At 41.5% G+C, this 24,154-nt stretch overlaps 2 protein-coding genes across 5 annotated transcripts; one reads left to right on the top strand and one right to left on the bottom strand.

Annotated features, from left to right (window-relative positions):
* The first annotated feature begins 621 nt into the window (after window positions 1-621).
* On the top strand, window positions 622-2,819 carry LOC110492365 (SPRY domain-containing protein 4). 3 transcript variants are annotated; one of them, XM_021566618.3, is made up of 3 exons: window positions 627-860; window positions 1,296-1,464; window positions 1,841-2,819. In XM_021566618.3, exons 2-3 carry the CDS (start codon window positions 1,308-1,310, stop codon window positions 2,380-2,382), a joined length of 699 nt encoding a protein of 232 aa, XP_021422293.1. In that variant the 5' UTR covers window positions 627-860; window positions 1,296-1,307; the 3' UTR covers window positions 2,383-2,819. The 3 variants fall into 3 exon arrangements, with proteins under 3 accessions (XP_021422294.1, XP_021422293.1, XP_021422295.1); XM_021566620.3 differs by having other exon boundaries at window positions 651-860; window positions 1,296-1,356; XM_021566619.3 differs by lacking the exon at window positions 1,296-1,464 and having other exon boundaries at window positions 622-860.
* Window positions 2,806-23,232, bottom strand: LOC110492364 (glutaminase liver isoform, mitochondrial). Of its 2 annotated transcripts, XM_021566617.3 has the most exons (18): window positions 22,913-23,232; window positions 21,800-21,884; window positions 16,895-17,016; window positions 14,637-14,766; window positions 12,960-13,039; window positions 12,550-12,713; window positions 11,706-11,764; window positions 10,150-10,182; window positions 9,999-10,057; window positions 8,383-8,449; window positions 8,215-8,265; window positions 7,617-7,793; window positions 7,209-7,340; window positions 6,900-6,992; window positions 5,106-5,167; window positions 4,751-4,827; window positions 4,489-4,552; window positions 2,806-4,198 (listed from the first exon to the last, which is right to left on the bottom strand). In XM_021566617.3, exons 1-18 carry the CDS (start codon window positions 23,119-23,121, stop codon window positions 4,039-4,041), a joined length of 1,824 nt encoding a protein of 607 aa, XP_021422292.3. In that variant the 5' UTR covers window positions 23,122-23,232; the 3' UTR covers window positions 2,806-4,038. The 2 variants fall into 2 exon arrangements, with proteins under 2 accessions (XP_021422292.3, XP_090059640.1); XM_090203514.1 differs by lacking the exons at window positions 11,706-11,764; window positions 12,550-12,713; window positions 12,960-13,039; ... (2 more) ...; window positions 21,800-21,884; window positions 22,913-23,232 and adding an exon at window positions 11,191-11,307 and having other exon boundaries at window positions 3,444-4,198.
* Between the last annotated feature and the right edge of the window lie 922 nt (window positions 23,233-24,154).

Genomic DNA, 24,154 nt, shown 5'->3' with positions numbered 1-24,154 from the left:
AGGGCCAGTAGGAGGCATTCTTTCCTCTGGTCTAAAAAAGATCCCAATTCCCCAGGGCAGTGACACTGTGTAGGGTGCCGTCTTTTGGATGGGACGTTAAACGGGTGCCCTGACTCTCTGAGGTCATTAAAGATCCCATGGCATTTATCGTGAGAGTAGCGGTGTTAACCCCGGTGTCCTGGCTAAATTCCCAATCTGGCCCTCAAACCATCACGGGCACCTAATAATCCCCAGTTTATAATTGGCTCATTCATCCCCCCTCCTCTCCCCTGGAACTATTCCCCAGGTCGTTGCTGTAAATGAGAACGTGTTCTCAGTCAATTTACCTGGTAAAATAATGGATAAATAAAATGTAAATAAAATTGCGCATATCCCTGGGGTAGGGGGTTTTGAGTGTTAGTGTTCTGTCCTCCCCTCCCAGGCCGTTGGTCTGGAGTAGGATTAGTAAATAGTGGAATGGGGTGGTATTTATTTTTTTAGAGAGAGGGCTAATAGTTGGCAGGGTAATTTAGCCTTTTCCCCAATTTTATAGTACCGTATCAAAAACCATTGAATGTAGGCCGTGAATTGCCTCACACTCCAGTACAATAGGTGGCGGTGTAGGCACCTTAAATTCGATGCGATCCGGACAACACAATCCCAAAGAAGAAGAAGAATTGTTGAAAGACAACCTGAGTGAACTACCTTCATTTTGTCCACCATATTTGGCTCTGCATTGTAAGTGAATATGGCAGTGCTCTTTGGCATGGGACATTATTGTCGCCTGGCAGGACGAGTTATGAGCGCACTGTCCCGCAGACAAACGCGTGGTACGCTTCTTCCAGCGACAAGATGGTATAGCACCCAAACGACTGGCGATAGTGAGTATAAACTTGCACTGCGACTGCAAGGGCCCACTGAGCGACGCGCCCTTTGCTATGCATTAGTTTTAGCGCATAGCACATCTGAGGTCCGAGCAGGGGAGATTGAATAATAACAACACTGACCACGCTCTCACGACCACCTACTTGTATTGCCTTGACATCCACACGTGTGTAGACGATCTTTTTTTTGCGTCATTTAAATTTAGTTTTGAAATCTGACATTTTACCAAGTTTACAGAATTTACAACAGAACATAGTTTTGAAAAGTTTGGTTACATTGTGTTTGGAAGGGCAAGTAAACTGCATTTCAGCTTTCTATAGTGTAGTTGAATACTGTAACTCAAATCGGTTTGATAGTACATCACTGGTTACTTGTAGGCCACATTCCTGATCCTCTGACGGTGGCCAACTTCAAACATTTTTTTTTGATAGGTGGCTGCCCGTATGAGATGTGTCATGCCGATCATAAATACCCGACGTCCTGCCAGCTACGGTGACCCTGTGTTGATTAACAATGTTATTTCAAAGGTTTACAACATAGATTTCAATTATCGACAGGATGTCACTCTGTTTTGGCTTGTTATATTGTATAACGCTTTGGGTGAGTTAAATAAGTTTAATCAACAATTCATTAGCCTGTTATGCACCATAAAGGGAATATTTATTTAATGTTTTTAAGATATCGCATGGCATTTGTCTCCACTTTCACCAAGCAATAGCCTTTTTGCTCTCTAGAGCAGGGTTTCCCAATCTCCTTGCACGTTATGTTTTTTTCACTAGCACTACACAGCTATTTTCAAATAATCAAAGATTGATGATTAGTTGGTTATTTGAATCAGCTGTGTAGTGTTATGGCAAAAAAAACAAATGTGCACATCTGGCAGTGGGGGCCCAGGACAGAGTTTGGGAAACCTTGCTCTACAGAACATTCAGCAGTTGTCAGTATCTATTAATCATTTCCGATGTTCTCTCTGTAGAGCTGCAGTTTAAGCTGGATGACAGGACAGCCCACAGCAGTCTGGACCTCTTTAAGAAGGACACAGGCGTCATCTACCGCATCTTGGGCCTAGACCCCAGCCATGTCCAACAAAACCCTGAGCGCTTCCGGGATTGGGCTGTGGTGTTCGGAGACGGGCAAATCACAGGTGGCCGCCACTACTGGGAGGTGACGGTGGAGAAGTCCTCAGAGTTCCGTTTGGGTGTGGCCTTGGTGGCAATGTCAAGGGATGACTGTGTGGGCACCAACAGCTCCTCCTGGGTGTTCGGCTACGTCCAGCGTAAGTGGTTTGCAATGACAACCAACCAGAGGGTGCCGGTGACTCTGGTGGGGAAGCCTGACCGCGTGGGCATCCTGTTGGACTACGAGGCCGGCCTGATAAGCCTGGTGGACATCCCAAAGGCCAAGGTGATCCACAGCATGAGGGCCATGTTCAGGGGGCCTCTCTGCCCAGCGTTTGGCTTGTGGGATGGAGAGCTGCTTACACACTCAGGTCTGGGGGAGCCCGAAGGCTTGAAGTGAAGCATCTCTACTGATGACAATATGGTAGGGAGGTAGGAATAGCTATGTACATTCTGACAACTTGGTTTTTGTAAACTGAACACTTACAGCAGGCAGCACTTGAAAATGTCTTTCAAATCTCCTATGAAAAGCAATATTCTCCATCAGGATTTGGAGAGCAGGGAGTTTGTCCAGTGTATCATTTTACTTCTGTACAGACTCAGGCAAACTCATCACAATAAGCTATTTTTTTGTTACCTCTTGTGTAATATTTTTTTTTAAGTCTGAAATAAATGGCAACAATATGAAGCTGTCTTGTGTGTAACGAGATCATTAGGTACTGGGAATGTTACTGTTGCTTAAAGTCCTGACATTCTCCATTCTCTTGTCAAACTTGAATTAAACCATGCCTTTTTTGATATGCTGAAATTGTATGCCAAAATAAAAAGTTGCACATTTTCACTCATTTATTTACAGCAGAGCATAACATATGGAAATCAAGCTCACATTGACAGTTTAACCTGAGGAAGCAGTCTGTAAAACAGCAGCACTTAATCACAGTAAGAAAATCCTGGATGTGTATCTTAGTTTTGATGTTATAGAACCAGTCATATAACAGGAAATGCTGATGAGATACTATCACACATGAATATTCATTAGTCTCAATCACTCATCACATTTAGACATGTTTCTATATTAACATAACGTTAAGTATTCACAAGGAGAAAAGACCAGAATTAAAATGGTTATATCCCATCCTCACAATACATGGCTTATTCACTCATATCTTAAAACCTGCTTATGAAACTGTTCTACTTCCTATTGAGGTAGATTAATATATACATTTCCACTTAATATATTTATAGCCTGGTAATATGTTATGCAGTGTAAAAAATCCCTTAATATTAATGCTTCATGATTGAAAACATTGTATAAATTATACACTGGTCATTTTGAGTAAGGACAAAGTGTGTGTACATAACTCAATAGCTGCCAAGTTCATCTGAGTGGTATACTACAAAGTAAGTGCAATGCCTTAGCCAGCTAACTTGCCAAAATATTCAGAAATAACTTAACCATTCTTTTTTTTTTTTTTTTAAAGATAAGCATGAAATGCGCATGGTCTGACTGACTTGACAATCAAAAACATACCTAAGTTTAGATTTCTTAATGAACCAGAAAACCAACAGTTATTTCTGGTTGTTAATCAAAGTTAGCTGGCTAATGCATTGATCCTGCTTTTTAGCATACCCCTCTGACTAGCAACTGATCACTTGTTGGTGTCATATCAGCTTTATACAGTGCTACAGTGATTCTGTCCACTCCTGAAGAGTCCTAAAGCTTTTATGTGCAGCAACCTGGACAAAGAAAGTGTGCATGGGACCTTTATACGTAGTGACGTGTGACCACATCAACTATACTCACTCAATTAGCTACAACTCTTCATGACTCTTGGCACAAAATGGCTGCATTGTATTACGAAACGTTGTCACCTATCTACCTGAGAAGAGGTAAGTTCACCTGCTTTCCGCCATATTGCTTTAACCAACCAAGTCTTATCAGATCTGTTATGGGGAGTGCTAGTGAACAAGGATATTGGGGAAGGGCACAACTCTCTGGAATGAAACTGCCAGTGCCTCTTGTATTAAATACAATATGGTTAGACATCTCTCCTGTCTAGCTCAAACCACAACCTGCACTGTCTAATTTTCTCTGGTCTTCGGTTTTTGACTGGGACCCATTATTGCATAGGTACATCTGCTGGTACTCCGTCAAGACCGACACCACCCCGTCCCGACCAAACTGCCTGGCGTCATCCAGGGGTGTGTTTCCCCACCTGATAGAGAGCGCAATATAAGCAGTAATGAAAAAACTTTGAAATACTGCTGCAGAGGCAAAGGAAACAAGGGATGGTGTGCTAAGCAATGCTCTGACTGAGTCTCAGAAGAAATCAGGTCATAATAGCCCTCAACTAGTCTGGTGTAGTTGGGTGATTTTAAAGGCCTGGACACTTTTAAAACCACCAGTCTCCATTATGCATGCCTGAAGGACCTTTACAATGGAACATCTCTCAAAGATGTGTGAATTATTAAAAGTGACATGCAGATGATGAGGTGGTGTCCCTACCTGTCCTTTATATGGGGGTTCACTTTACACATCTCTGTTAGGAAGATCACCGCTTCCACATGACCTGAACAAACAGGAAGGAAGAATTAAATCTCAATATACGGCAACCAACTATGCATTCACATATCTATAGTTATCCCAGCGAAGCCATCCACTCCAATTTAACCAAAGCAGACACACTTGAATTACAACTCTGGACAATAAGGTGAAGTACATGCTATGTGAGAGAACAGTTTTATCCCTGAAAAATATGTAGGTGCACCTTCGGCTGATGCCACGTGGAGACCTGTACGAGAATCATAGTCTTTCTCTTCCATGTCCACAGCCGAGAGAGCAAACCTAAAGGAGAGGACATGAGCGAGGGAAGGAAGAAAAAAAAAAAGAGTATAGCGAAAGGTTAATTGGAATGACAGATGGTGTAATTATGAAGTTAACTGAAATTGATTTGATACCAGGGGTGGTCTGTTCCATGCTGCACATAAATTAATTATTGAAGCCATATTCTTCTTGCCTATCTGGCGCCAGCGCTTGCTTATGAAAAAGCAAACTACATTTCTGGTAAATCAGAAGGACCAACTATAATGGTTTATATAACTATCCCAAGATTCTGTCTTTACCTCCTCAGGGCAGAGACATCACCACTGTAAGCTGCAAACATCAGGTTAACCACTGACTTGTTCTGAAGGGTCAGAAGAAAACCTCACAATTATGGGTTATCAACATAGAAGGATATTGAAGCACAGCGATGTTTCAGATATTGTGGCGGAAGCATAAACACTAAACATCAATGTTCCCAAGAGGTATATTTGAGAAACATTTAGTATACTTAGGGCCCGATTCTGACTTAAGAAATTATGCCTTTATTATGCACTTCTCAGTAGTTGGTATTCAGACTTACCGTATGAAGGTGTGTAATGGGCATTGCAGGCGTGGCTCCCTTGCGCGCTCTGAATAAATGTAATTCAACCGCTGAAAACCCTTCCACTTGCTGGCCAACAGATTTTCTATTAAATACGGTTTTCAGTACATTTATCTTAAGCCATCCATTTCAATACGATGTACCCACAAATAGAATTTGTCGAGAGACTAGAATACATCAAGAGAACGGGTTCAGAAAATAAGGATCAATGACATAATACCATCTATGCATCTTGGTCTTAGTTTCAGCACCAACTGGTAGATTAAAAAATACTCAGACCTTGTAGATTATTTAGGCAAATTTCAGGGTTAGGAAAGTATGTATGAAACTTAAAATAAAAACTGGTTTGGAGAGCCTTTATGCACACAATGTATAGTTGAATAAAAAATACAGTGGTTTGATTCATCCTGAAAGCTGTCATACTCAAATTCAATCCATGAAATCTTGTAAAATGAAAAAAAAAAGTTAACAATGGGAGCGGAACAAGTCCTATAAATAAATCTACTCTAATTCTCACTAAACATGGAACTGTATGACAACGGTCCAGTCGTCATGAACCGTGCGCCAGGCTCCAGGTTTAAACTGCTATATGTCCCAAATTATTGCCCAATGTTAGCCTAATATGATCTACTAATGCAAGCGACCCGCAGGAATAACTTACCTAGAGGAAAGAAAGGTAAATGGAATGATGCTAAATTTAAGCTACAAATTTGAGAAAACTAACACTAAAGTGACAGTTATAAATGTATGTGGCTCCCAAAAGTGGCTAATAAATTAACATGATAGAAATTGTAAAATAAAACAGAGAAAAGCCTGGGCATAGGCTATAATTCAAACATTCTAAAGAGCATACATCAGCTCGGCAGGTTCAGCCCTACAGAAGCCAAGGTTCAGGCCTACAGAAGCCAAGGTTCAGGCCTACAGAAGCCCATCGTTTGAGTGTCCAAATGATTTAATAGAAATCACGGCTGCAACATTGATAATCAATTAAAAAGGGATTTAATATTCCCTGCTATTTTGTTTTAATTATCATTTTGGAGGGTGAGGGTTACATGCTTGTTTTTTTTACGCTTGGGGAGGGCCAAGTAAAAATATATTTTCCTCAGGGGGAGGTATAACTTTCACTCCCCTAGCTCTTATCCGTGTATAAATGACAGTGCATGGACAATGCTGTTATTTCTATCAGAAAAAAATAAAGAAGATGCTTTTTCCACTTGGAACCAGCAGGTTCGCTCAACGTTATTCATGGTTTCCTCGCACGTAAAGGCGGTGGAATTAAGAGGGAATTAAGTCAAGGTCAGAATATGGCTTATCTGTAGACACACCTTTGCCACACCTTCATTTCTTAGCTCTCCAACCCGAACGAATAGTGGTTGACTTCAAGGTCAGAATACGCATAGAGAGAAAGGTGCATAAAAAGGGAATTAACGTTCAATTTTCGCACTCTTAACCGGATCGGAATCAGGACCTTAGTGCCTGTTCTATCCCTTACCCTATCATCAAGTGAGAGTCTGCGAGGGTCCAGCTTCCTTGCAAAGTGTCTCAGGTTGTCATAATTGTGGAAGTTGAAGAGAGAAACCAGCTCCTGATCAATCAGCAGACAGAATGGGAAAATGAGACAGATTTATCTATTATTCAATGTTCTATTCTTTTTTAATCTTCCACATTTACAATGTCTAATACAGGACAAAACATATACACTCAGGTATGACATTGAGGTAATCAACGAGAATAAATATCTACTGCTGGGTATGGTAAAAACTTATGTCATAGGGGATTGAAATTATTCTTGTCTGCATACCTGACAGAAGTGAATGCCTCGGACACTATTTCCGACACGGTCTAAGGGAGGAGACCAACACATTATTCCCATGATATTAGGGACCACCAGCAGCACTGCACCCGACACGCCAGACTTAGCAGGCAAGCCCACCTGGAAACAAAGAAGGGACAAAAAGCAAGAATGAAGTTAAGTATGACACTTACCTTGTCTCATCTCTTTTAACTGCATTGATCTGACAACACAGGATAGCTGAGAGCAACATGGCACCTCTGAGATAAAGGGGAACGTTCTATTTTACCACATACAGTATGATAAACAAAGATATTGGATAAATTATGATGAGATGGGGATGTCTCACTTTCTCTTCCGTCGCTGTGATAAGGCCACCTCAGGTCATTGACCTCTGTCTGTTTCTCAGTGACTCACATGGAAGGCGAACTGGCCAGAGAAGTCGTACATTCCGCAGGAGTGCATGAGGCTTAGGGTGTTCCGCACAGCCTCCGCACTTAGCACCCGCTCGCCTGTGATTGGACAGATGCCCCCGTTGGCCAGTGTGGCGGCCATGACACAGCCTGATTCACAGGTCACCTCAATGGAGCACAGCTGAGAGGAAAACAGAACAGTTGAGACCTCTGGTTTATTGTAGTCAGGTTTGAGAAGTAACTGATTACATGTAATCTGTTACATATAATATGATTACAACATCAAAAAAACAGTAACTGTAATCTGTTACCAGCAAAATGATTGTAATGAGATTACAGATACTTTTGAAAAACTAGATGATTACTTACATCAGAAAGAATGTTTGTAAAAAAAATACATTATTACACCTTTTTGTTTTCTCAATGACATTCAATTCAGCATTGAATGTCATGGGAAAGGCTTACGTTTATTCCACCTGAGCGAGTCTGACCATAAGTCAGAGACCACTATAATGATGCACCAAATGCATTTGATGGATCCTTTAAGTATTTTTCTAATGCCTCTTAAGGGGAAAGCAAATCTCTTTAAACATGAGTCTCACCTGGAAGTAGAAATCAAGGGCTGCAATCATATCTGCATTCTCAGGAAAGCACTACCAGGCAAAATGAGAGAAAGGCCACAGTTTCAGGACAGGTAGTATAACTTATAGTTTTAGAGTTTAGAAATTGGTTTAACTATTGGGAAGACTCTGTGAAGCTCAAACACTCACTTTTTTCTCCTTCAGGTAGTAACCAATAGCAAAATTCCTATCCCCGGTCTCCTTCTCTGATTGAAAACTTTGAAGGCAAATACATAGTGGGCTTCAAAATTACTGGCAATGCACAAACAATACTTAAAAAAATATAAACAATATAATTATAGAGATAAACTCAAAATAACAACGTGAGAAATACCGTACTTTATTAATGTTTCAATGGAACCCACTAAAATCATTTATTGATGTAAAAAAAAATATTTAGAAAATCCATGTCCTCCAAATCAAGGTTTCACAATTAATGGCACCCTTAAAGAATATTGTAAATAAAATCTACCAAAAGTAAATCAGGAATTAAATTCCACTTATTTAAGTTGATCTAAGCCTTAAGGAACTATACTGAGTCATTACATCACTTCCTGTTTCACAAGGGTATAAAAATGAGGTAACACGCATGCAATATCCCTTTGTCATCCAACATCATGAAGAAAACAAAAGAACTGATATGAACAGTTAAAAAGCTCACGGGTAGAGGACGCAAATACATTTTGCCCCCCAGGATAGGGAGGAGGATGGTGAGAGAAGCAACAAAATCGGCAACAATCACTGTGAAAGAATTGCAGGCCTTGGTGGCATCTCAGGGTCACCAGGTTTCAAAAAGCACCGTCAGACACCACATCCACATCCACAGGCTCTTTGGAAGGGTTGCCCGAAGAAAGCCCTTTCTTACCCCAAGACACAGACGCAAGCGCTTGGAGTTTGCCAAACGTCATTTAAATTATGACTAGAAGACGGTGCTCTGGTCAGATGAGACCAAAATTAAATGTTTTGGTCAGATACAGCATCGGCATGTTTGGCGTCGAGATGCATGCAAGGAGAGGCACCTCATACCCACGGTGAAATATGGAGGGGGGTCAGTGATGTTTTGGGGCTGTTTTAATTCCAGAGGTCCAGGGACACTAGTTAAGATTGATGGCATAATGAATTCCACCAAGTATCAGGCAATTTTGGCTGACAATCTGGTGGCCTCTGCCAGAGGGCTGGGACTTGGCTGTATGTGGACTTTCCAACAAGACAATGACCCAAAACATACCTCAAGATCCACACAGCAATGGTTCTGTGACAACAAAATTAATGTTCTGTCATGGCCATCTCAGTCGCCGGACCTCAATCCAATCGTACACCTGTCGGCTGAGTTGAAGAGGGCAGTTGATAAGCGCAAACCCAAGAATGTGAAGGACCTTGAAAGGATCTGGAGGAATGGTCCAAAATCCCTCCAAATGTGTTCCTTTACCTTGTCAAACATTACAGGAAAAGACTCCATGCTGTTATCCTTGCCAGAGGTGGTTGCACTAAGTACTAAATGAGGAGTGCCAATAATTATGAAACCTTGATTTTGGTGAAATGTATTTTGTATTAAATTATTGTATGATTTTGGTTGGTTCCATTGATGTTGGTAATTTGAGTTTCTCTCTATAATTATATTGTTTATATATTTTTTTTAAGTATTGTTTGTGCATTGCCAGTCAGGGATGCCAGTAATTTTGGAGCCCACTGAATTAAAAGCTGTTTATCACACCACAAATTACATAATTTTATTTTCATACTATAATGTTCAATTTGACACTCACGTAGCGTTGCTGAAGCCCACATACTCTGTGCCAGCCATCTTCTTCAAGTATTCCATTACCTACGATAAAAGATGTCCGTTTTTCCATTACATTTTACTAATAAGAAGCAATTGTAGACAAGTCAGAAGTCTGAAACTTAAAGGATACTCACATAATCAAACCTCTCTGCCTTATTCGAGTTAGGCTGTAAAGAAGAAGAAGGAATTCCCTTTAGTACAGTGTTCTTGTGCTGAAGTAATTTTGCATTGACACTAAACAGAGCTGTTCTGTCCCTAGGTGGCAGTGTTTGTGTATGTGTGCTGGTGAGTCAGACAGATTCTGGGTGGGTGTGCAGGGTAGGATTAGTTGCGGTATCCGTCCGTCCATCCGTCCGTCCGTCCGTCTGTCTGTCCGTCTGTCTGTCTGTCTGTCTGTCTGCGTGATGTGATGTGTATAACATGGGCTAGCAGCTCGGGGGCAGATTATTGCCCTGCTTAAGTTTCAGGGTCCAGTGAAAGATCACCAGCAAGTCGTTAAGTCACCAAAACGGGCAGGGACTGGTACTTCCCCGTTGAGTGGTCCTCAAGGAATAGGTTTCTTCAAATGTGGTGCGACCCTGGGCTTATTGGTCAGTGATACTCTGATGAAGGTTGCAAGTTCAAACCCCCGAGCTGACAATGTACAAATCTGTCGTTCTGCCCCTGAACAGGCAGTTAACCCACTGTTCCTAGGCCGTCATTGAAAATAAGAATTTGTTCTTAACTGACTTGCCTAGTAAAATAAAGGTAAAATAAATTGTAAAAAAATTAAAAAGTGCTCCTGAGTGATGACACATCTTTCCACTCATAACTTCAGAGAGTTCTGCGCTCTCTGAAAGATCAAGTGAACTTTGCGCAATTTTTATGAATGAATTGCATAAACTCCAAATAAAACGTGCTAGGAGTGCTACACTTAATTGGAAGAGTACAAGTCCTTCCCTCAACTTGCCCAGTGCAGTATGGGCTATAGACTATTAGCCAATGAAATGACTCATCCATCTTGATCTGTTCTCTCTTCCTGTACTTAAAGTTGTCAAAGACATACATTATAATACTTATGATTGTCAGACATAAACACACACCCACCCACACAATCACACATACAGTCTCTCACCCACAGACAAACACGCCTTTACTTCCCAGCTGTCTCATTGGCCTGTCTAACACATACACACATCCTGTCAGTCCCACCCTCGCCCACTAATGAATGTGACCTGAATGGCCTAAGAGGCAGCTGGTGAAGACAGGCAGATAGGCAGGGAGAGGAAAACACAGCAGAATAGAGGTCCATGTCTATATAGAGGACTGCATTCTTTCCCCACTGCTGTATCTGTTAGAATGAGGGCAATGCTGACTGATAGGGACGGTTGGCGAGTCAGCTGGAGATAGTTTACTGACCTCTGTCCACACTGTATTGGGCCATAGGGTGAATTGGTCAATGATTGAGGGTGGTCTGACTGTGACACTTGGCTGTACTAGTTACAACAGATTTCCTGATTTCCTGTATATTTGATGTTGGAGTGGATTTGGTGTACAACAGTTTGCACTCATTGGCAATGCTTAATCTGTGTGCATGTAATGTACTCCTGATATTATTTAAGTTAGCTAGCAAAGATTTTATCTATCCTCTCATTCTAAAACCTCATGAAAGGTTATGGGAGATTATAACATCACCCAGGAATCCCCTTACCTTGAGCAGAGAACTGATGATGATAGCCCCCGCGTTCACCATAGGGTTGTGTGGTTTATCTGTCCAAAGAGAGAGAGGACAATGTTATCACTGTAGTACACTCCACCACCATATAACCTAAAGATATGGCCGCTTTACAAAGTGAACACGTATGTGCGTGCCAGAGGTGAACATGTGTAAAGACACCTAGTCAGCTGTAGCCAGCTTAGAGGGAACCTGCAGATAAGCTGTCTTGACTGGTTAATGATCAGATGTCCTGTTCTTGCTTGTTCCTGCTCTATCGACTGTATCTCACCAGTCAAGACCTACAGCATATTGTAATCATTGATCAAGTCGATTGGTAATTTCCCTGTTTCTCAATCACCTCCCACTGGGCAAAGACTAGTTGAATCAATGTGGTATCCACGTCATTGCAGCCAAAAATAATCATTGTGATGATGCTGAATCAATATGGGAAAAGTTTTTTTTGTTGATTTCATGTTGAATTCACGTTAGTTGGCAAAAAACGAATTTCAATCAAAACTAGACGTTGAACTGACATCTGTGCCCAGTGGGCTGTAGTTGCAGAGAGGTTGGTTGGTTTACACAATTGTTCACTGAAATGTGTAATTGTTTGCTTCCAGTGTAATGAACTATTCACTACCCTACGATTGAGTTAGCTTAGATCAGGAGATAGGGTCAGAGATATCATTGAGTGTTCAATGTAAGACAGTTTTTTCCTCAGTACTCCTCAGATGCATTCAAGTGTGGGGCATCTACACAGAAGTCAACACAGAGACATGTAGTAGATATGTGAGCCCAGCCATAGGCAGACAGGGATAGGGTTAGGGTTAATCTCTCTCACCCTCATCATTCAGTGACAGCTGGTTGAACTTGAGTCCGCTAGGCTCTTTGCCCACGTAACGGTGCACATGCTCAGTGCCGATCTCGTGCACAGCAATGGCGTACTCCAGTGGCTTCACACATGATTGAAGACAGAATGGAACCTTGGTGTCACCTGCAGAATGTCTGCATCACACCAGCAGGGGAGAGATCATGGGACAGTGAGGGCTGAGGTGACAACAGACACCGTGGAGGATTCTGCATAAACAAGGTGGGCAGAGACTGACAGGGCAAGATGAGGGGATGACATGTGGACTGCCTGTTCAAAGCTCTTAATTTCAGTAACATGGGTTATGTGTCATGATGGAGGGCAGTGGTGATATACTGTAAAAAGAGACTATGTACATAGATCAGATGATGCTATAATCTTACCTCTGCCCATCCACTGTGCATAGAGACACTCCCCACAGATTAGGGCTGAATTTAGCCAGTTGAGGAATGTAATCTGCTACCTAAGGAAAGACACACAAAGGAGTGGATTGGAATGTGTGTCAAAGGCAGGTACAGTGCATTCGAAAAGTATTCAGACCCCTTCACTTTTTCCACATTTTGTTACGTTACAGCCTTATTCTAGAATGAATTAAATTAATAGTTTTACTCATCAATCTACACACAATACCCCATAATAACAAAGCAAAAACAGGTTTTTAGATATTTTTGCAAATGTATTGAAAATAAAAAACAGAAATACCTTATTCACAGAAGTATTCAGACTTTGCTATGAGACTCAAAATTGAGCTCAGGTGAATCCTGTTTTAATTGATCATCCTTGAGGTGTTTCTACAACTTGGAGTCCAACTGTGGGAAATGCAATTGATTGGACATGATTTGGAAAGGCACACACCTGTCTATATTAGGTCCCATAGTTGACAATGCATGTAAAGAAAAAACCAAGCCATGAGGCCGAAGGAATTGTTCGTAGAGCTCAGAGACAGAATTGTGTCGAGGCACAGATCTAGGGAAGGGTACCAAAAAAATTCTGCAACATTGAAGGTGCCCAAGAACACAGTATACTCCATCATTTTAAATGGAAGAAGTTAATAACCACCAAGACTCTTCCTAGAGCTGGCTGCCCGGCCAAACTGAGCAATCGGGGGAGAAGGGCCTTGGTCAGGGATGTGACCAAGAACCCGATGGTCACTCTGACAGAGCTCCAGAGTTCCTCTGTGGAGATGGGAAAACATTCCAGAAGGACAACCATCTGTGCAGCACTCCACCAATCAGGACTTTATGGTAGAGTGGGCAGGCGGAAGCCACTCCTCATGCAAAGGCACATGACAGCCCGCTTGGAGTTTGCCAAAAGGCCCCTCAAGGACTCTCAGACCATGAGAAACAAGATTCTCTGGTCTGTTGAATCCAAGATTGAACTATTTGGCCTGAATGCCAAGTGGCACGTCTGGAGGAAACCAGGCACCGCTCATCACTTGGCCAATACCACCGCTACGGTGAAGCATGGTGGTGGCAGCATCATGCTGTGGGGGTGTTTTTCAGTGGCAGGGACTGGGAGACTAGTCAGGAAAGATAAATGGAGCAAAGTACAGACAGATCCTTGATGAGAACCAGCTCCAGAGCGCTCAGGACCTCAGACTGAGGCGAAGGTTCACCTTCCAACAGGACAGCGACCCTAAGCACACAGCCAAGACAATGCAGGAGTGGCTCTGGACAAGTCTCTGAATGTCCTTGAGTGGCCCAGCCACTCATACCCAAGAAGACTCAATGCTGTAATCACTGCCAACGGTGTTTCAACAGGGTCTGAATATTTATGTAAATGTAATATTTCCATTTTCCCCCCCAAAAAACCTGTTTTTTGCTTTGTCATTATGGGTTATTGTGTGTATATTGATAATGATTTTACATAAATACATAAATGTATGTACATGTATGTACAAATGTAGTGTGTGCAAGGCTTCATTCAGTACGCGCGTGTGAGTGAGATTATTTTAGCATATTCTCATGTGGATGTGTAGGTGTGTAAGTGTACAATATGTGAGAATGCTTTTAGCGTGTGAATTCCAATGTACATAGTGCAGGCATCCTAACAGGACTCACGTGTCCCCCCTCCTGCCTTTGGGTACTGTAGTACAGCTGGTCCATGTTGGATGCAAACACCTCAAAGTCTGGGATGATGAACTTCCTCCTGAACGCCTGTGTCAGCAACAGGATGTTAGCACCCACACACCTGAAACACATCACAAATACAGAAATATCACATGTATACTTTGTTTATTACATAGGTAATGGCTTAGTGTGGCACTTGGAACAATAGAGTTGTTGGTTCCATTCCTGTTGGGGCCAACCATGGGAAGATGTTTTGCATTGGGGGTGCTGGACGAAGAGGGGATGGGGGGTTGCTGAGGATCATTTTTGTCCGCTCATACAGGAGTAATAAAGGCCTAGTTCACACAGGATTAATATAATTGTGTATAATTGTATTTTTATTATAATAACATTTCTTTATTATATATATATTATATATTATTTCCATTTATCATGGGGTGCACCCCTACTTCCTGTTGCTGTGTCTAGCGATAACCACTGCTGAGTCCGCAACAACCAGCTGTTCTGGTTTTTAGGGGACATGGAAAGAGAGCCTGTGATGCGACTTCCACTTTTGGACGTTATCAAGGTGACTCTCCATCTTAACTCCTCCTCCATATTTACTGGGTTGTTTGAACAGCGCAGAAGAAAACCTCCCCCAACAGTTTTTTTTTCCTTCTTGTCAAAACCAGTATGTAGGGGATCTAGTTTCCGGTGTTTCTTTTACGCCTGCTACGTTAGATTAGCCTAGCGGTTTGAGTGTTGAGCCAGTGACTGAAAGGTCTCTAGTTCGTAATCCCCGAGCCGACAAGTTGAAAAATCTGTCTAAGTGCCATTGAGAAAGTCACTTAACTCTAACAACCCTACTCTCCGAAGGTGTCTCATAACACACATGGTACAGGTGCGTATCTACAGGGAGTGTTATGGATATGTAAAAAACATGGTTTTCCAATTCACATGTGTTTTAATATACACTTGTACAAATATAAGCACCCACCAAATGATTATTAATTACCATACAAAAAATATCAGTTAGTTTAGATTATTTACAGTATATAGTATTACTACTGTATTAATACACACAGTGACCTTTAGCCCTGATACACGGCTGCTGACTCCTATGCGGCGTCTAGGAGTCAGCCATGTATCAGGGCTAAGTGACCTATAACAATGGAACAGACACACTACTGATCCTATGATGAAATCCTTAATGACATTAACAACATAAAACTGGACCTCAACTGGGACAAAATGAAATGCTGACAAGAGACAGCCTTTCATACTGTAGATACACACCTGTACCATTATATATAAACAAAGCACTAAGATTAGTAAGCACTGAGGTGATCTCAGCTGGGTTGAGCTGAAAGATCCGCCCCCCGTTGCTTGTTAATACACAACTTGTTTAGAGTTTGGGGCACTGGGGTGGCTAATACAGGGATTGCAGAATTTATACATTCACCAGAAATGGGACATTTTTATTTCTAGTGGTCTTTTTCCAGTGACCACCTCAGAATGTTCCTCATAATGGGAAGACAATATCTAATCACAACACAATATTGTTATTCTCTTCTCCATGACTTTATTTGTGTATTTGGGCCTAGTTTCTAAATAATACCAAGTACAACACCAAGTCTCAATCTAAGTTGAGCAAAAGGACAGTAGATATGCAGTGTTCAATCACTGAAACATAGTAATTAAATGTAAGAAGTCCACCACACAGGACTCAGTGACCCACTACAGTAGCACGCCAGAGTCTGAATCATCACTGCATTCATTAAGTTTGGTTTGCCAGTTAAGAATTAATACTGTTTGGACAGCAGTCTAGACTCCCTCGGAGCTTGCTGATAAACTGAGCTCCTAATACAACTGGCACCGTCTGCAGTTCACCCACTATGATGGACTTTCATTAGCTCCCGTTCAGACTTAAGCCCTGCACAGATGTCATACTCCAGAGCTATCTCTCTCTCTCTCTGCATGTCACAGTGTGTGAGTGTGTGTGTGAGTGTGTGTGTGTGTGTGTGTGTGTGTGTGTGTGTGTGTGTGTGTGTGTGTGTGTGTGTGTGTGTGTGTGTGTGTGTGTGTGTGTGTGTGTGTGTGTGTGTGTGTGTGTGTGTGTGTGTGTGTGTGTGTGTGTGTGTGTGATAATACATTATGTTAACTGTCTGAATTAAAGAATCATAGTGTTTGTCAATATTCTCTCTATACCCTCCTACTAACGTTAGAGGATGTGTATGGTAAGATGAAAGTGAAAATCGAGCATAGCTCACTTCCTGAAGAGTTTCTGGTCCATCATGACTGTTCCGGCAGATTCCCGCATGGCCTGGCGCAGATGACGCATACAGTCCCTCAGCCTGGGATCAGATGTCCACAAACCTGTGCTCTTCAACGCCTGGAGGAAGGAGAGAGGAACATTTAGAAAACAAGAGTGGGAGATTTCTTTTAGAGAAAATTAAAAAGAAGGGAGAGGGAGGGAGGGAAGAGGAAAAATGGGCATGGAGTAATGGAGAGCTGATCCAGAACTGGGATAGCATCTCTAGGGAAGGGTGATAGATATTTGAGCTCTAAGAAAGCTGGTCCCGATGCTGGTCCTAATAGAGTACTAGGGCTGTCAAATGATTAAAGCATTTAAATCGAGTTAATCGCAGGATTGAGCTGTAATTTAAGATTTTTTTTAATAAGCATAACAAGAACGTCTTGATTTTGTCCAAAGTAATGGTTAGCAAAAAACAAGTAATTTGATCAAATACACTTTCTTTAACCTCAATGTGAACTTGTTTTGAAATTGCATTGTTGTTTTTAGCACTATAGATTATGTACAGTATTTTGGATGTTTTCAGTATATTTTGAATTGTATTTTATTGAATTTTATTGAATTTTTGTATTTTGAAAAAAAAAATGATGCGCTAAAATTACAAAAACTTAACTCAGGTTAACAGATTGACTGAAAGAGTTCTTATTTTATTCATGTTTTGGTACATAACGATAAGGACATGTATAGGTTATTAATAATAATTGAATTGATCACTTTGAGTGACTTTTCTTTAGCTATAGAAGAACTGAAAATATACAGGACTACAATAATTGTTTAAGTGTGTCACATTCAATACCTGAATTGGAACAAATTATGATTTTATCTGACTACAGGCACAAACCTTGTTTTGCCATTATGTGAGCAGCAACAAGGGTTCTAGCAGTCATGTAAATAGCCCTGAAGGAGGAAGATACATATCTAGTGTTTGAAATCCCTCCCCTAAGCCAACTTCAAGTCATGCCGACAGCTATATGCAACGTGTGTCTATTTCTGGGGTATCATGTACATTGACAGCAGACTTGCCTCATAGGAGTGTTCAGACAGTTATTTTCAAGCCGGTGTGTCTGAGCAATGCTTTAATGAGCAACACACATTGCTTGACTGGACTGTTGTGTTCAGTTATTTTATGTCCTTGGTCACATAGGATAGTGGCTTTCATGAGAGCCTGAAGTGATATTCAGACATACTTGTATTGGACAGCAGCATTCAAAGCTATGTTTACTGGGGGCAGTACTGGGTGTTTTTCCATTCCTGACAGAAGCAAAGATGACAGAATTTTAGAGCTTTTGAGAAATTGAGTCATCAGATGAGAGAAGTACTTCAATAACACTAGTTAAGTAACAGAATTGCTCTATGAGAACTAAATATAACCTCACCACACAAAGAAAGGATCCTGTTTCCTGGTAGGTCTGGGAAAGGTGTAAACCCTAATTAGCCTAATCTCTAATCTATTGTGACAGTATTCTGTAGCCACAGCTACTGTTCAGTCAGTCCTTCCAATGTGTTTTAGTCAAACTCCTTTGTGTCACTGTTCCCTGTCATGCCAAACACATACAGCATAACATGACAATAAATGACAGATCTCCCTCCTCAAAACTGAGATCAGTCAAAGGTCAAAGCAGATGGCAACCGTGTAGTCACTAGCCACTTTAAACAATGCCACTTAATATAATGTTTACATACCCTACATTACTCATCTCATATGTATATACTGTACTCTATATCATCTACTGCATCTTGCCATCTTTATGTAATACATGTATCACTAGCTACTTTAAACTATGCCACTTTACCCTACATTACTCATCTCATATGTATATACTGTACTCTATACCATCTACTGCATCTTGCCTATGCCGTTCTGTACCATCACTCATTCATATATCTTTAAGTACATATTCTTTATCCCTTTACACTTGTGTGTATAAGTTAGTAGTTGTGGAATTGTTAGGTTAGATTACTCGTTGGTTATTACTGCATTGTCGGAACTAGAAGCACAAGCATTTCGCTAAACTCGCATTAACATCTGCTAACCATGTGTATGTGACAAATACAATTTGATTTGATTTTTAGTAGCACCTGTACAGTTCTTTAAAAGGTACAAATGATGTAAGAATATCAAGCATTGCAATCAATCAGAAATAAAACTGGGCATACATGCTGTACTCTGAATGCTCTGGTTGAGGTACAACTTCGTGTTGTTCAACTGCTTGAGAATGCAGTGCCCAGATACAGTAGTTATTTTTCATATCATATGCTCCCTTACCTCTGACTAACCACTAGAAATGCCAGTGCATCTACCCAACCCCAGTCTATCCTAAGTGGTGGAGCGATTGGCAGACCTGGGGTTTGAACCCCCGTTTCCAGGGGCAAGGTGTAGTCCACTGGACAAAACTCCATCACCCCAATTATGGTGAATTATGGTGTAAAAGCACAGGGAGTGGTCGTGGACACTGGACAGAGAGTTTCTTCACACATCATAAAATTCTATGTTCAGCGTTTGTGGACCCATGGACAAATGTGCTTGTATGATATTTTCACCAACTGAGCTGAGACTTCTGTACGTGTTCTAAATTATGGTGTAAAAGCACGGAGAGGGAACACAAAATCTCTTCACGCATCGTAAAATGACTGGAGGTCATGTGCTTCTATGACATTCTCACCAACTGAGCTACAACTTCTGTGATGTTCTTCTCGACTCATGTACCCAACATTCCAGAGGCGACTGTTGCTTGGGAATGGCTGGTGGTCATTGGTGAGGTAAATACGTTTGTTAACACCTAGCTTGAACTTGGTTTCATTGGTGAGGTGATGTCAGAGCAGTTCAACCACCGCCTTTCTAACCAGGTTATACTGAGTTATCATTGATTAAGACGCCAATCTGTTGGTGTTTAAGAGGATTCACGTCTAGCCTCAACGGCGAGGCCACACCTGTCTATTAGTCATAAAGTTACACAAGGCGTTTCCTCAACACTTTTAAACCTGAGCCTGAACTGGGCTGGTGACATGGTGCTGCCAGATGTCGAGGATGGATTCCTGCCTGGCTCGTCTTACACTCTCTGGGGTTCGATCGGTATGCATTTAGCTCAAGTGAAAACAGCAAGCCCAAAGGTCTCTTCAGGAACTAGAATGTGTTGTTGTACAGGCAGTACTGTGTCAACTTTAAAAGGATGTCGAGGAATGTCAAGGCAACTGTCAATACAATCAGATAGGTTAAATAACCTGTACTGTATATGCAGTTGAAGTAAGACGTTTACATACACCTTAGCCAAATACCTTTAAACTCAGTTTTTCACAATTACTGACATTTAATCAGAGTAAAGAAATCCCTGTTTTAGGTCAGTTAGGATCACCACTTTATTTTAAGTATGTGAAATGTCAGAAAAATAGTAGAGAGAATGATTTATTTCAGCTTTTATTTCTTTCATCACATTCCCAGTGGGTCAGAAGTTTACATACATCAATTAGTATTTGGTAAGTAAGTTGGGTGAATTTTGGCCCATTCCTCCTGACAGAGCTGGTGTAACCGAGTCAGGTTTGCAGGCCTCCTTGCTCACACACGATTTTTCAGTTCTGCCCACACATTTTCTATGGGATTGAGGTCAGGGCTTTGTGATGGCCGCTCCAATACCTTCACTTTGTTGTCCTTAAGCCATTTTGCCACAACTTTGGAAGTATGCTTGGGGTCTTTGTCCATTTGGAAGACCCATTTGCGACCAAGCTTTAACTTCCTGACTGATGACTTGAGATGTTGCTTCAATATATCAACATAATTTTCCTTCCTCATGATGCCAACTATTTTGTGAAGTGCACCAGTCCCTTCTGCAGCAAAGAACCCCCACAACATGATGCTGCCAGCCCTGTGCTTCACGGTTGGGATGGTGTTCTTTGGCTTGCAAGCCTCCCCTTTTTCCTCCAAACATAACGATGATCATTATGGCCAAACAGTTCTATTTTTGTTTCATCAGACCAGAGGACATTTCTCCAAAAAGAACGATCTTTGGCCCCATGTGCAGTTGCAAACCGTAGCCTGGCTTTTTTAATGGCGGTTTTGGAGCAGTGGCTTCTTCCTTGCTGAGCGGCCTTTCAGGTTATGTTGATATAGGACTCATTTTACTGTGGATATAAATACTTTTGTACCCGTTTCCTCCAGCATCTTCACACGGTCCTTTGCTGTTGTTCTGGGATGGATTTGCACTTTTCGCACCAAAGCATGTTCATCTCTAGGAGACCAAACGTGTCTCCTTCCTGAGCGGTATGACAGCTGCGTGGTCCCATGACGTTTATACTTGCGTACTATTGTTTGTACAGATGAACGTGGTACCTTCAGGCATTTGGAAATTGCTCCCAAGGATGAACTAGACTTGTGGAGGTCTACAATTTTTTTCTGAGGTCTTGGCTGATGTCTTTTGATTTTCATATGATGTCAAGCAAAGAGGCACTGAGTTTGAAGGTAGGCCTTGAAATACATCCACAGGTACACCTCCAATTGACTCAAATTATGTCAATTAGCCTATCAGAAGATTCTAAAGCCAGGACATCATTTTCTGGAATTTTCCAAGCTGTTTAAAGGCAGTCAACTTAGTGTATGTAAACTTCTGACCCACTCGAATTGTGATACAGTAAATTATAAGTTAAATAATCTGTCTGTAAACAATTGTTGGAAAAATTACCTGTGTCGTGCACAAAGTAGATGTCCTAACCGACTTGCCAAAACTATAGTTTCTTAACAAGAAATTTGTGGAGTGGTTGAAAAACGAGTTAATGACTCCAAGTGTATGTAAACTTCCGACTTCAACTGTAGGTTAGGTTCTACATGGTGTTACACAGTGAGAGAGGATGTGATGAGATGGAGACTCACAGAAACGAAATGAGAGACTGAGATCATCTCTTTACCCTCTGTGATGGTGTAGAAAAGAAGGTCCATCCCAGAGATCAAGCTGTTCCTGTGAAGCCCACACAACACAGTGCACCATGTCACAATACTAGTGTAGGTCTTACAGGGAGGGACATTGTTAAAGATCACCACTGCATACACGTTTTACACTGTGTTTTGATTGTGTTGACTCATCCGTAGAACTTTCCTTAAGACATACTGTACATGTGCAAAAGAGCACTTAATCATTGACAGCTGTGTATGAACAAATGTTCTGTTTTTCTTTTCACCCCAGCACCAAAAGGAGAGTGTAGTAGGGTATGTAGGGTAGTGTAGTGTAGGCCTAGTGTAGTGTAGCGTGCTGTAGTGTAGGCCTAGTATAGTCTCGGCCTAGTGTAGTGTAGCGTTCTGTAGTGTAGTGTCGGCCTAGTGTAGTGTAGCAGGCTGTAGTGTAGTGTCGGCCTAGTGTGGTGTAGCAGGCTGTAGTGTAGTGTCGGCCTAGTGTGGTGTAGCAGGCTGTAGTGTAGTGTAGTGTCGGCCTAGTGTAGTGTAGCCTATAGTAATGCAGTTCATGTTAATATCAGCTTTCAAACCAATTCCACTGACTACTCAGCTCCAAGTTCTTAAATGTAGTCTACGACACCATTCTTCCACGATAAATTCCATAATTCTGTTTTTTGTTGAGGGTTGAGGGTGGTGGAAAATGCTGTCTCAGGCGCCACTCCAGTATCTCCCATAAGTGTTCATTTGGGTTGAGATGTGGTGACTGAGATGGCCATGGCATATGGTTTAAATCATTTTCATGCTCCTCAAACCATTTAGTGACCACTCTGCCCTGTGGATAGGGGCATTGTCATTATATGTGGGCATAGCCATGGTAGCCAAAATAATGGCCTGCCCAGCCTTTTTATACATGACCCTAAGGACTATGGGATGTTAATTGCTTATTTAACTCAGGAACCACATCTTTGTGTAAGCACCAGCTTTCAATACTTTGTATCTCTCATTCACTCAAGTATTTCCATTATTTTGGCAGTTACCTGTATATACTGTACATATTCCCTTATTGGTAGATAATGTGACTGAGTAAGTATGTACCTGCACTCTGTTTGGTCCAAATCATTGACAGCTTGATGATGTTGCTGCCTGTTGTGGTGCAGTCCTGCTCTCGTGCAGAACAGCTGAAAGGGTTGCTGGCTCCTGGAAAATACATTGCTGTCACTCCCAACTAGTGCGGAGTTGACAGCATGTTTGAGCAGTTGTAAAACTCCCGCATTAGTAATCCGCAGACGTTTCAGACAATGCATTATTAAAGGGTGGATCGCAACCAAAATAAATATAGCGCTGGGTTAGGTTAACAAAGTTCAAATAGAATAAAAACTGTAGAGACATCAGATCTGTGTCCAGTGCGTCGTTCCTCGGAGGCTTTATATCATTTTTTATGCATGCTAGCACAAGGACATGATACTGTCGCGTGGGGGGTGGCGTTGTGACTGGCAGAAGTTGGTTGACAGATGAAAGAGGCCAGTGACCAATGACAGCTGAGGCCAGACCGCGAAGAGAGTGAGAAATTTACGATCCATAGCACAGGTATGATTTCAATGACGTGATTGAGTGGTACATTACAAATCTAATTTTAGGCTACTTTTCTGAGATGCATCTATGGAAACAAAACCTTTAAAAGTCTTGCCGTGTAGGATGTAATATTATGTAATCTTGTTTGTTGTTCACAACTGTTGAACAAGGTAATATCTGTGAACCTGTAAATAAATGTGAATATATAAATAATACTATTATCCCAAATTATTTGAATTTAACTTCTTACAATTTGATAGCCACATTGGCTTTAGGGAAATGAAGGCTACCAATAAGGCGCAGAGATGGCATTGGGAATTTTCTAGTAACTTGTATCTTGTGTAGCGACACCATATGGTAATGTATCACACCACATGTGGGCCTACTATTAGCTTGTAGCCTACTATGCCATAGTATAGGCCCTATGGATCTATAATCTGTGTAGTGATGACATTAGTGGACATTTTTACTTTCTATGTTTGCATATCATATTATTACATTCATATGAACATGATTATACTCCCTATTACACAAAGCACAAATAGGTTTGCTACTACAGTTGTAAGTAACAATGTGTACTTCACTGTAATAGCGGTCTGAGCAGGACTGATTTTTAGTACCGTGCCCGCCGCTCCCACAAAATTTCATACAGTAACCTGCCGCATTCCTGATTTGTTTGCCGGTATCCCACATGCTCCTGCCAGATCTCATCCAGCTCCTTCCCAGTCCCGCAACGTTAAAATTACACATTTTCAAAACCACCAT

Source organism: Oncorhynchus mykiss, chromosome 16 (assembly GCF_057628025.1).
Source record: "Oncorhynchus mykiss isolate SJ-2025 chromosome 16, ASM5762802v1, whole genome shotgun sequence".
Taxonomy (NCBI): domain Eukaryota; kingdom Metazoa; phylum Chordata; class Actinopteri; order Salmoniformes; family Salmonidae; genus Oncorhynchus; species Oncorhynchus mykiss.
The sequence above is the reverse complement of the archived record's forward strand: the minus strand, read 5'-3'. Positions and strand labels throughout refer to the sequence as shown.

Excerpts from the sequence above, each read along its gene's own strand:
- LOC110492365 (XM_021566618.3), top strand. The coding sequence starts at position 1,308 with ATGAGATGTGTCATGCCGATCATAAATACCCGACGTCCTGCCAGCTAC. Across the intron at positions 1,465-1,840 it reads TATATTGTATAACGCTTTGG|AGCTGCAGTTTAAGCTGGAT; the intron begins GTGAGTTAAATA and ends TTCTCTCTGTAG.
- LOC110492364 (XM_021566617.3), bottom strand. The coding sequence starts at position 23,121 with ATGCATTGTCTGAAACGTCTGCGGATTACTAATGCGGGAGTTTTACAA. Across the intron at positions 8,450-9,998 it reads GTGGGCTTCAGCAACGCTAC|TTTTCAATCAGAGAAGGAGA; the intron begins GTGAGTGTCAAA and ends TTGCCTTCAAAG. Across the intron at positions 8,266-8,382 it reads ACTACCTGAAGGAGAAAAAA|TGCTTTCCTGAGAATGCAGA; the intron begins GTGAGTGTTTGA and ends TTTGCCTGGTAG.